A 12880-nucleotide genomic window follows, 5' to 3' on the forward strand; every position below is an offset into this window, starting at 1 on the left:
GGCATGCTAATATCTATTTGACGTAGGTAGGCATCCGCTGAGAAAGGACTTTTGAAAATTCAACCCCTAAGGGAGTGAAATAGGATAGGGATAGGATAGGGATTTGAAATTTGTGTAGTCCACGCGGACGAATTCGCGAGCATAAGCTAGTGTACTATAATCCATACTAATATTATAAATGCGAAAGTGTGTCTGTCTGTCTGTCTGTCTGCTAGCTTTTCACGGCTCAACCGTTCAACAGATTTTGACGAAATTTGGTACCTATAGAGATAGCTTGCATCCCGGGGAAGGACATAGGCTACTTTTTGTCCCGGAAAATCAAAGAGTTCCCACGGGATTTTTAAAAACCTAAATCCACGCGTACGAAGTCGCAGGCATCAGCTAGTCGAATATAAATTCTTGCTAAATTAGATAACTTTTCTTAGTAGCCCTAACATCAGCACTCGGTCGAATTATACGATCAGAAGTAACTTACAAAGATAGCTGTAGTAAAGTATGCCAAGATCTTCCTCTAGACGACTACCAGCCAGTGTGCATGATGTTCAGCAGATACAAACGAGGATATCAGTTTTACGTCAACCTATGTCACGCGAGAAGATCGATCTGTAGGGATAATCTAGGTAAGCGCTCGTACACAGCCCGACAAACATCTTGAACTAAAAGTGGTGCAGGAAATTGGCAAATAAGCAAGGGCCGACTTATCAACCAATTGCGTGCACCCGCCCCGGCTTATCAACCAATAGCGTACTACTACCTACTACTCGCAACCAATCACCTCAATGTTCAAAATGTTTGCTGGGCATTATACAGCTAGAGTAACAACGGGTTGCGAAGCTGAAGTGGCAATGGGCAGGGCACATAGTTCGTAAAGCCTATAGACGTTGGGGTCCTCGCCCCTCGGGATTTTTAAAAACCTAATTCCACGCGGACGAAGGCGCGGGCATCAGCTACTAATTACAGTAATGTTCGTCCGAATTGAGAACTTTTTTTTTTTAAGTTGTTTACAGAAACCTCTACCACTGTGCCTCTACTAAAATCAAAAACATTTATAACTTCCAGTCTTGCAAATGGTGCACCCCTCAAGATGCTTGAAGAGCAAACAGTTTTATATGCCCATAAACTAAATGGAAAGGAAAACACTACGTAAGGAACGATGGCAACATTATATTTTTTATTTGCATTGTAAACTTAATTGTTTTCCGGAACATTTGGTATGAAAACTGTGATATGGTATAAGTACCGCGAATTGCTATTGCGCTGGAACCATGTCTCATTAACATCGAAATGACGTCATTTTGATGTATATTTAAGTAAAAATATACCATCAGCTCGAAACTTCAGTCTATTGCTGACGTCACTAAAATGGCGGCCACGCGCATTAGCAATTTGCGGGACTTATGTTATGTGATTGATAGGTAGAGAATGTAAGTTGTGTGACATGTAGAAAAAACCGGCCAAGTGCGAGTTAGGCTCGCCGGTTCCACACTACAGTCGTATTTTTTCGACATTTTGCACGATAATTCAAAAACTATGATGCATAAAAATAAATAAAAATCTGTTTTATAATGCACTGAGGTGAAGCTCTTTCATATGATACCTCACTTGATAATTATAGTTATCTTACTTTGAAAATACTAATTATTAGTTCATGACCACAATTTTTTTTTTTGTGTTGTTTTGTGTGTAATTGAAAATACCTACTAGTTTTTAGTTTATATGGATTTTTCCCCTAATGTCTGCTACAAGACCTACCTACATGCCGAATTTCATGATTCTAGGTCAACGGAATCGTCTGTAGGCTTCTTGGCAGACACGACACATAGACAGATATAGGTACAACAAAGTGATCCTATAAGGGTTCCGTTTTTCCTTTTGAGGTACGGAACCCTAAAAAGTATCAAAATTATTCCTGGTAGGTATGCTCGGTAGGGCGCTTCGAAGCGGTACAAAAAATAACTTTAATTTTTTATGGCACAGCTCTTCCAGCGTAATGTCCATTTCAGTGCAACAGCTTAAAGTCTAAGTAAACTACGTATAATTTTGTTATTGACTCTAGTTATGTATTTATTTATTTTCTTTATCTAAAACTAGTAGTTAAATTAAAAGTTACAAATATCAATCAAAATATCGATGGAGCAGTATTGTTGTACGACAAAGTTGTCATAGTTGATGCAGCGTCAGGTTGAGGTCCATTGAACTGGAACATCACTAGCTCGTACGTCACTATAGTACCGGCTACCTAAAAAACAAAAAAAAATAGTAGGTATCATGATCATCATCATCATCAACCGATAGACGTCCACTGCTGGACATAGGTCTCTTGTAGGGACTTCCACACGCCACCGTCCTGCGTCGCCTGAATCCAGCGGCTCCCTGCAAAAGAAAAAAAAAAGAAAAAACAGCTGGTGACAGCACTGTTGCGGCAGCTCTGCTGCGTGCAGCGTGGTTCGGAATCATACCTTAAGCCACTAAAGTCAATAGTTGCTAAAATACGAAAACTGTAATAAAAAACTCTGAAAACATAGTCCCACTTATCTGAAGAATTTTTAATAATTATAACCCTAATTAATCTTCTTTACAGAATTTAAGCATTTTTCTCATTTCATTAGGCACAAGAAAAATGTTCGACCTTTTTTATAATCGGGTCTCTCGTTTAACAATTAGACAATTTTGAAATTCATCTCAAATGTTATATTATTATAATATCTACTTACGTGAGTTCCTAAGTTTTATAGTCTTTGTGATACCTTTTATCCATCCATACTAATATTATAAATTCGAGAATGCGTCTGTCTGTCTGTCTGCTACCTTTTCAAAGCCCATCATCCCAGATAACCCATACATCCAAATCTGTTGAAGCATTTAAAAGTTTTTTTTAATTTATTTATTTAAATGGACAATCAATAAAAATCCATAGGTATAATTATATAAAAGGAAAAGGTGACTGACTGACTGGCTGAATGATCTATCAACGCACCGCTCAAACCACTTTTATTAGACGGATCGGGCTGAAATTTTGCAAGCAGATAGCTATTATCACGTAGGCATTCGCTAAGAAAGAATTTTTAAAAATTCAACCCCTGAGGGGGTAAAATAGGTGTTAGAAATTTGTGTATTCCACGCGGACGAAGTCTCGGAGATAAGCTAGTCAGGTTACAAAATGAACTACATTAATATTATTGGTATATTATAGACCCACTTAGTGATTGCCACAGCTTGCGATAAGAAACTAGACAGCTAATAATAAAATCATAAAAATGTATTTAAAGAATTTGAACTTACAGTAAGGAGCAAACCACGCGTAACGCTGAAAAATTGTAAACCACTCAGGGCGACCTTGTCCCCGTTCACTTGATCCAAAAACCTTTGGACCTGCAACAAATTGAGCCAATAAACGCCTGATCCGATCTGATTCCCTATTTGTAAAGATATCAAATTTCCTCACGACATCGACATGACGAATAAGGATTTTTCGATTCTAACTTAAATCCACGTAAATGAAGTAGCGAGCATCATCGATTTGGTAAAAAAAATGTTTGCATCCCGGGACGGACGTAGGCTACATACTTTTTGTCCCCAAAAATCTAAGAGTTCCCACTGGATTTTTAAAAACTAAATTATCGCAGGCATCGTCTACTTACTGGTTCAATAAAATAATATTAAGGAGGTACAACTGGGTTGTTGGGACCCATAACAAATTGATCCAATAAACGCCTGATCCGATCTGATTCCCTATTTGTAAAGATAACGAACTTCGTCACGATATGACGGATAAGGATTCTTTGATTCGATAAAGGATGAGAAATAAAGCTACATCTGCATTTTCAGAGTTCCGTACGTCAATAGGATAAAGGATGGGGGTTCTTTTTTCTTTTTGAGGTACTGGTACTGAGGAACCCTAAAAAGAAAGAAAGAAAGAAAACATTTATTCAAAAATTGTTCCACACATGACCAGCTTTACCTACAGGTTATCCGGTCGCCTCCAACGCTTGTGTGGCACAACCAGAAAAAAGCGCTACAAATTATGGTTCAGCTCCACTATCGGGATTCACCAAATGATTTGTGGTATCGCGAATCATGTGGCCTGCGTCATTCGTATCATTCTGCACATTCGTGTTAACCCGAATGGTTGGCGTGAATATACAAGGGTTTTTTAAAAATCCTGCGGGAATTATATTTTGTTCTTCTGGGACATATCTAATACATACACTTTAGGGAAGATATATTCGCTGCCACAGAATGTCACGTGTGCCCATCGATGTATACGTGTGCCATCCTAATTTGCCAAACTTATTAAAAAAATTACCAAACAAAACATTCGCTGTACCTAGTGTATCCCAAATAGTGTGGCCAATTGATTTGCCAAATACCGTATCCTATATCATAAAATTTGCCGAAACGCGAATTAATTTGCTTAAATAACCTTACCTCAACGCAATATACTGGTGAAGGTACGTCATATAGTACAGGAGCTGGTACAATAGAAGCCGAGTTCACTTGTGAAGCAATAAGAGACACGGCTACTGATCTGGCGATGAGGTATATAAGAGAGAACAGAAAGTATGCAGCTGCTTCGTAGCCCTTGAGTAGACTGCTTTTCCTGTAAATACAATTTTATTACATCATCACCATCTCTACCCTTAGCTGGCCCACGAGGTAGGTACTGAGAACGGGTCTTCTCTCAGAAACGAGAAGAATTTGGGCTATAGTCAAGATAAGCAGACTTCACACTTATGAGGAAGAAAGAAGGAATGTCGTGGACGAGCTGGGATGCGAGTTTGGGGTGAGAGCTGGAAGAGAAAAAAGTGGGTGATAATCCAGAAATATATGGAAGCCACAGTTGAAAGAAAGGAGAAAGATGAAAGATAAGGAAGATGAGTCACACAGCGGCAGTAATAAGATCAACAAGGCGGGAACATTATTGCTTGGAGAAATTAGGGGGTTTTAGTCGGTAGGAGTCCGGCATTATGTCCATGAGGATTCTCCCCTCCTGACACCTTTAAAAACATTATGGAGAACTCTTAGACATATTAGAGAAAAATTTAAAAAATACAAATTAGATAATGAAAATTATTACCTACCCTTTAGCTTTGCTTGCACATTCACTTGTCCCACTGATTCCATCCCTGCAACAGTAATAAATAAACAATTGTAATATGAAGTGATGAATTATGATGCTTTCTAAGAAGGTAGTGGGCTAACCGGCAAGGGGTAAGTATGGCATTTTCATTTAAACCATACCGACCCCTTAACGGTTTCGTTTCTACGCGGCATCGTAGCAGAACGCTAAATTGCCTTAGGTCTTTACCATTACCCACGGCTGAGCTATAGTAATTTTGAAATTAACCCACAATTAGGAATCGAACTTGGGAGCTACCAGAGAACCAGAGAGTTTGTTAAAAAAAAAGTAAAAAATTATTTTGGTTATACCTAAACAAAGACTGGTTCAAAAGAAAATATAAACAGAGAGAAACAAAAAGGTTAGTATTTACACCAAAGTGTTGAACAACTGCAGGCAGATGAAGAACAGGTTGTTTGCGAAGGAGATGAAGACGACCCCGCTGATGACGTCATCCACCTTCCTCACCAGCTGCACGGCGCGCCCGTAGTCTTCGCGAGTTGTGCGCCAGAATGACTCCGGTAAATACTACAACATGTTGAATCTTTAAAACTCAAAGCTAGCCTTATCTAACTACAATACAAATCATACCCGCGTGGTATGGTGCCAAGAATACTGGCTGCATTTCCTCGCTGGACAGCCAGGCTGATCCGTTGTGCAAATACTGAGCAAGGCCTCTGTCACCAGATGAGGCTATTAATCGCGGTGAAATGTCTCGTAAAAATTGTTTGCACTAAGACTCCATGGCCCCAGGGACTCCACGGCATACGGAACAAAATGTAACTCTCGATAAAAGAGGCATACTTGCGCAGCTTGCCGTTTTCTACTATTTCTGCTGCGACTCCCGGTTTTGATGCTATCTCCCTGATATGACACAGGACCAATGTGTCAACACAAGTTGCGTCCCACATTAGCGCTCGTCCCCGTTACCAGGAAACCAGCGTCAATCCATCAAGTGAATCTTTTGTTGTACGAGTATGTTATAGACGTTCTATTTCACGATGGCCGCTCAGCCTTGGTATAGTAGTGAGTGTCCCGATAAGCATTAACGCATTTGTGTGCGTAAAAAGACAATGTAACAACTTTGCAGCCTTGCATAGCAAATAACTTACTATTCATTCAATATACCTATTGTTAATGTAATATGCAATAGATTTTTAGTAGGTACACTACATCGTAACATATACGTTTATTGAGATTCCTATTTATATGTTCTTACCTGTGTATAGTTAGAATATATTTTACTTATAGTGGATATTTAAAAACATTATACCTTTCATTATGTAGGTAATTAAGGTTGCCTGGCGAGATCGCTAGTAAGCCTTTTGTACTTATTGCACTTTCTTTCTGCGGTTCTTATTTTGATTGTACCTTAAGCTTAGCTCTTTAGTCCCCCATATGAAAGGTTTTTTATCAATATCAAGTCGAAGTGGATCTGCTAGTTTAAAATAATTAATATAAAGTACTACTACTAATCTTAATCTATATTTCGAAAAACTCATCATCACTTTTTTTTTTCTATAAATACCTTTCCTTGAGCACTAAGTAACTTTTTATTGACATGATTCAATCGAGAAGTCAAGTAATAGCTCATGCAAATCACAAATAGATCAGAGAAGTTCCAAATGAATGTTGACTGGAAATGGAGAAACTGAAACAAAGAAAAAAAAACGATTTTTTGGAGAAATACCAATTTTTAAACTTTGATTTCGTTAAGTTTCGGCATGAACAAAGAATTTTTATCTACTGTATAGAAATAACTTACTTATACAATACTAGCTTATGCTCGCGACGTCGTCCGCGTGGACTACACAAATTTCAAACCCCTACCTAAGTGGAATTTTCAAAAATCCTTTCTTAGCGGATGCCTACGTTATAATAGCTATCTGCATGCCAAATTTCAGCCCAATCCGTCCAGTAGTTTGAGTTGTGCGTTGATAGATCAGTCAGTCAGTCTGTCAGTCACTTTTTCCATTTATATATTCAGTTCATGTAAACGGAGTCGTGGGCATCATTAAGAAATGGTAAAGTCCAAAAATGAACCAAAACCGTCTTCAGAAGTGAAATAAATATGGCTGAAACGGAATAAATGACATTAAACTGATAAAACTGTTTTATCCGGTAATAAATTTCGCTCAGTAGGTTAATCTATAAGAAGATTTATATCGAGATTTGATGATCAATCCTTTATACTGTGATCGTGTTCACTTACGAATTATGTTATTTCTTTTCCGTTGGCCTACTTTTTTGGTTAAAATATTACAACTTTACCGATTCAAATTATTTATAGTTATATCTGTGTTACGAGTACCTACAATAAGAGCGATCACGCACTCATCCGATCCAAATCCGTGAAAATACGTTCCTTTTTAACCGACTTCTTGTTTTACGAACTATTTGTACCTATGGTAGCTTATGTCGTAGATATTTTTTATATCCGTATTTCCGTGACTATCCATTCAAAGTTGTTATAATTAAGCGTGAAATCTGTCTATTCAAAATGCTTACAGTTATGCCTGAAATACAATAACTCTATCTAGGTAGGCATATGTATTTTAAAATTCAAATTGTTTTGGTGTGTGCGCGCTTTACTCATCCGATCCGAGTCCGAGAAAATAAGACCCGTTTTGGAATGATCGTCGGAGAATGCAGAAAAAAAACATGGCGAGAGACGATGGACACCGTAAAGAGGTCTGAGTGAAAAAGTTGTACTGTAGGCAATGGAAAAAAGAATATACCTAAGTGTCATATTGAATTAATACAGTGTATTTAATTAGTATTTGGAGTTTTATTTAGGTGTTTATTATAAAATTTACCGAAATAACTATAAAGTTATAATATACAAAGTAAACTTAGGCGAATACCAAGGGAGCGCAATTGAGAAAGTCAGGAATTAGGATAATCGAATCTAACATTTCTCAGGAAAGTTACAATTTAATATTTTCTGTGGTAATAAAGCGTCCATTTTCGGGGACTGCGACGTCATTACTTGAGCAATATTTAAGTCAAGACAATATCCGGTTTACGAGATCATAAAATAGCTATTCGTATTCCTAACATCAAGGTTGTTCTGTGGTTATTGGTTTGAATAGTGGAAATAAGTATTGTTATAGTGCACATTTTAGGCTTCTTTAATAAAGTTGGGTCATCCCAACCTGTCATGTCAACCTGTCGCGGATTATACGATTTTTTGGAGGGCACTACTGATAATCTCCTCAGTTGTTGGACTAAGCACGAACCAAAAATTTGCAAGGAAAGTTTCTTTGATTCATAAATAAAATAAAAAATAAAAAATAAAAAATAAAAAAGCCATTTATTCTCGTGTTCCTTAGTTAGTTACATAGTAGATTAGTTTTGTTAGTAAGTACAATTTTACTTATTTTCCTAGATTAGTATGGTTAGCGCTAATTTTTGTATTAATTTATGGAACATGAGCCCCGTTTCGGGTAAAGGCCTCCTCCAACCTCTTCCACTTCTCCCTGTCCTTGCCCAGATACAACCAGTTCTTCCCTACAGTTTGTACTATCTCATCAGCCCACCGTTTGGTTCATACGATATTCTTAATCAAGTTTTTAAGATTTTTAATTAAACTCCATACTCACCATGCACAAGAACTATTTATTATTTTTATTTTAGCTCCGTTCTATCGAATTCATCTAATCAAATTACAGATGGTTGTGAAGACTGTTGAGCTGCACGAGCGTGCACGTCACTCTTTGTGGTCCCGGCAAACTACCAGCGCTCAGGTTTTATTTTTTAAAACCTGCAGCATGGGGCCATTTCATCATATGCCAAGTGGGTGCAAGAACTTATTTTAAGTAATTATTATAAAGTTTTTTTTTACTTCTAACTACTACCTACTAACCATTTATTTTAAGTTTGTTCGTACCTTATGCACAAGATGAATAAACTAGTTTTCTTACTTTCTTTCAAAATCATGTTCCAACGCACGTTTTCCTAAGTACGTATAGGAAACACGGGAGCTGAAAAGCATTTTAATCTAAAAAAGAAGCTTTTATAGAAAAATAAAGATACCTGCGTGAAGACACCCAACCAGAGAGAGTAGGGTAAAAATTTGAAGACCCAAGGGTAGAAATATTTCACAAACCCCGAGTATGATGATTCCTGATCGTGACACACAAATGCCGCTGTGATTGCTGATATCAAGGACAGGAGGTGTTCCACTGGAAGTCAAAAACAATCTTGAAGCCTGTAGGTCGATTTTGTAAAACCTGCATCAATCATTATTACAAGCTCAATTGTTCTGATTGGCTGAATTTGTGCAATTCTTGTTGCGAGCCAATAGTGAGCAAGCGTCAACCAATCAGAGGTGATTGCGATCGTGACATTGTAGCTGTCATTCTACCGCAATCGAGCCTCTGAAATACAATGAAATCGCACGACCCAAATTGCACTAGTGTGCACGAATGGGATCGTAGGTGCGCGTCTGATACTTATGAGTTAAAAGGTAATTTATATTATGTTTAGTATGAGATTGTGCATTATATTATCATCAACGTTGATAGCACTTATGCGAGCGTCGAAACAATAATGTCAGAGAAGCCTCTGACTTACGGCAGTTAACGGATCAGTACCCGTAGTATAAGATTTTCCGTTTCACCAAACGTTACTAGAATTCGAGAGTCGAAACACTTCCGCGTTATAGTAAACTGGATCTTAACTGCCTTGTTTTAAAGCTCAAGTTTGTCTACACATATACAGCCAGCGCTCCAAGCGGAAACCTTGCGAAATTAAAATCAGTGGCATTGAATTTTTGACTTCAATTCAAGGCGCTTTAGGTCCATTTTACTTTGATGCTATTTTGTTTCGATTCTCGAATTCTAGCAACGTTTGGTGAGACGTAAAATCTTATACTACGGGTACTGGGTCCGTGAAAATACGTTCCGTTTTGTTTTGTATCGGAGCTTATGACATAATATTGTCGTAGTTAATCGCTGGTATTCTAACGGATGACGGATAAAACTCGGATGAGGGAAGTGCAGTGCGTAATCGCCGTTACGGTGATAGCCTAGTAGTTATGAAGGTTTCGCCAACGATGTTTTCCTTCACCGTTAAAGCGAGTGATATTTAATTTCTTAAAATGCACATAACTCCGAAAAGTTAGAGTTGCGTGCCTGGGATCAAACCTCCGACCTCCCGAATATGAGGCGGACGTCGTATTGACGACCTCCCTGGCGCAGTGGTGAGCGCTGTGGTCTTATTAGTGGGAGGTCCCGGGTTCGATTCCTGGCAGGGGTTTGGAATTTTATAATTTCTAAATTTCTGGTCTGGTCTGGTGGGAGGCTTCGGCCGTGGCTAGTTACCACCCTACCGGCAAAGCCGTGCCGCCAAGCGATTTAGCGTTCCGGTACGATGCCGTGTAGAAACCAAAGGGGTATGGGTTTAATAAAAACTGCCATACCCCTTCCAGGTTAGCCCGCTATCATCTTAGACTGCATCATCACTTACCATCAGGTGAGATTGCAGTCAAGGGCTAACTTGTATCTGAATAAAAAAATAAAAAAAACCACTAGGCTATCACGGCTAGATAGCCCATTGCAACACTTACCCAAAGCCAAAGTTAGTACTACAATGCAAGTAGCGTTGCACTTGTAGGTAAGATTCTGATCACTGGTCGGATCCAACTCTTCAACACGGGATATGTGCTGGAGCAGCTTCGGCCACTTGGTTGCCACGTGAAGAAATAATATCATTGTTATACACGTTGTTCCGTAGAAGATTACCGGTGCTGGAAAACAATTTATTATATACCTATTTACATAGAATTATTAATATAGGCTTACATAAAATTTGATCTATCTAAATCTATAAAAGAAAAAGCTGACTGAATGACTGACTGACTGTTCTATCAACGCCAGCTCAAACTACTGAACGGATCGGGCAGAAATTTCGAATGCAGATAGCTATTGTAACGTAGACATCCGCTAAGAAAGGATTTTTAGAAAATTTAAGCCCTAGGGGGTTAAAATAGGGATATGAAATTTGTGTAGTCTACACGGACGAAGTCGTAGGCATTAGCTAATATTATTATATAAAAGGAAAAGCTGATTGACCGATTGATCTATCAACGCACAGCTCAAACCACTGGACGGATCGGGCTAAATTTTGGCATAGGTACAGATAGAAAAATTATGACGTAGAAATCTGCAAAGAAAGAATTTTTGAAAATTCTAGCCTAAAATAGGAGTTTAAAATTTATGTAGTCCACGTGGACGAAGTCGCGGGAACAAGCTAGTTTAAAAAATATTTCAACAACAAAGTGGGCATTAGTTCTGTGCTTTCAGCCCTATTTCAACCCTTCCGTTTCATGTAGTGTCATATAGCCATCTACTATCGGAGCTAGCAAATAATTTAAACCTATCTTCATTTAGAACCGTTGCAAAGTTTCAACCCCACAGTCCACAAAATGAAAATGCCAGTTCTGCTTGCAACCGCGCACATCTTTAGGATGTGTAGGGGAATGAGCAACTTTAAATTCACTATACTTATTGTTACGTCATTGTGCTAACTTGAAGTCCAAGTTCTGGCGCACTCCCACACTTAAGAAGCTGCATCGAGAACTATTTGGTTAACAAGATTAGCAACTGTGAAACTTATAACTATTGTCGACTAGCTGATGCCCGCGACTTCATCCGCGTGGAATTAAGTTTTATATCTCTATCTGTATTTAAATCCCGTGGGACCTATTGATTTTACGGGATACAAAATCACGTCGCAACGGAGTAATGGATTGACGTGATTTTTTGCATGGGTATAGTCGAAGACGTGGAAAGTCACATAGACTACTTTTTGTCCCGAAAAACCAAAGAGTTCCCACGGGAATGTTAAGAACCTAAATCCACGCGGACGAAGTCGCAGGCGTCAGCTAGTCGGTTGATAATGATGATGTAGTAAGATTGAAGTCAAACCAATCTAATACATAGTATACAGTACGCAGCCGAAAGTAATGTACATCGCCCAAGTAATGTACAATGTAGGTAGCAAATTTGTAGAGCACTGTCTCTGTCGTTGAGACCGACAAAACTTCATACAGGTATAAGTGACAGAAACAACGCTCTAATCCAAAATGTCATTCTAAAGACCGATGTACATTACTTTCGGCCGCGTACTTGATCTTAGTTTAAAAAAACCTCCTGATAAACGGACCAATACTAAAATGGTCAACTTATACACAATACACTATTGAGTATATCATTGAAAATAACAGACCTCTTCAGATTTAAGAATCTATAAAAATATGCTAAAGAAAGTGTGTAGAAAATAGATAAAGCCAAAAATAAGTACGCACTTGTGTTATTTAACGACGTCGTTGAGTGTGCTACTCTATAGATGCACATAATCGTGATAAATATTTGTCCCAGCAAGGAGAGTAATAGATAGGTACATTTCCATGATGACCATGTGAATCTGAAAACAAGTGCAAGGGACCAAAAGCTTAATCCATATTATCCATATTTAATATTATAAATTCGAAATTGTGCCTGTCTGTCCGTCTGTCTGTCTGTCTGTCTAGCCTTTTACGGCCCAATCGCTCAACCGATTTTGACGAAATTTGGTACAGAGATAGCTTGCATCCTGCGGAAGGACATAGGGAATTTTCACAAGGTGTGCATTTCTGATGGACCGATGATATAAAGAGGCTGGCGGGAAGTGTCTGGATAAGGAAAGCTGAGGCCCGGGTTGCCCGCGACTTCATTCGCGTGGAATTAGGTTTTTAAAATTTCCATGGGAACTTTTTGA

At 38.5% G+C, this 12880-nt stretch overlaps 1 protein-coding gene across 1 annotated transcript; it reads right to left on the minus strand.

Moving 5' to 3' along the window:
- Positions 1-2235: 2235 nt before the first annotated feature.
- Positions 2236-12507, minus strand: LOC117981970 (gustatory receptor for sugar taste 64f-like). The gene is made up of 9 exons (XM_069498428.1): positions 12429-12507; positions 10689-10868; positions 9155-9303; positions 6648-6770; positions 5493-5647; positions 5082-5126; positions 4429-4600; positions 3283-3372; positions 2236-2373 (listed from the first exon to the last, which is right to left on the minus strand). The coding sequence occupies exons 1-9, from the start codon at positions 12475-12477 to the stop codon at positions 2236-2238; spliced, it is 1101 nt and encodes a 366-aa protein (XP_069354529.1). The 5' UTR covers positions 12478-12507.
- Positions 12508-12880: the final 373 nt, after the last annotated feature.

The sequence above is a fragment of the Maniola hyperantus genome, chromosome 4 (assembly GCF_902806685.2).
Source record: "Maniola hyperantus chromosome 4, iAphHyp1.2, whole genome shotgun sequence".
Lineage (NCBI taxonomy): Eukaryota > Metazoa > Arthropoda > Insecta > Lepidoptera > Nymphalidae > Maniola > Maniola hyperantus.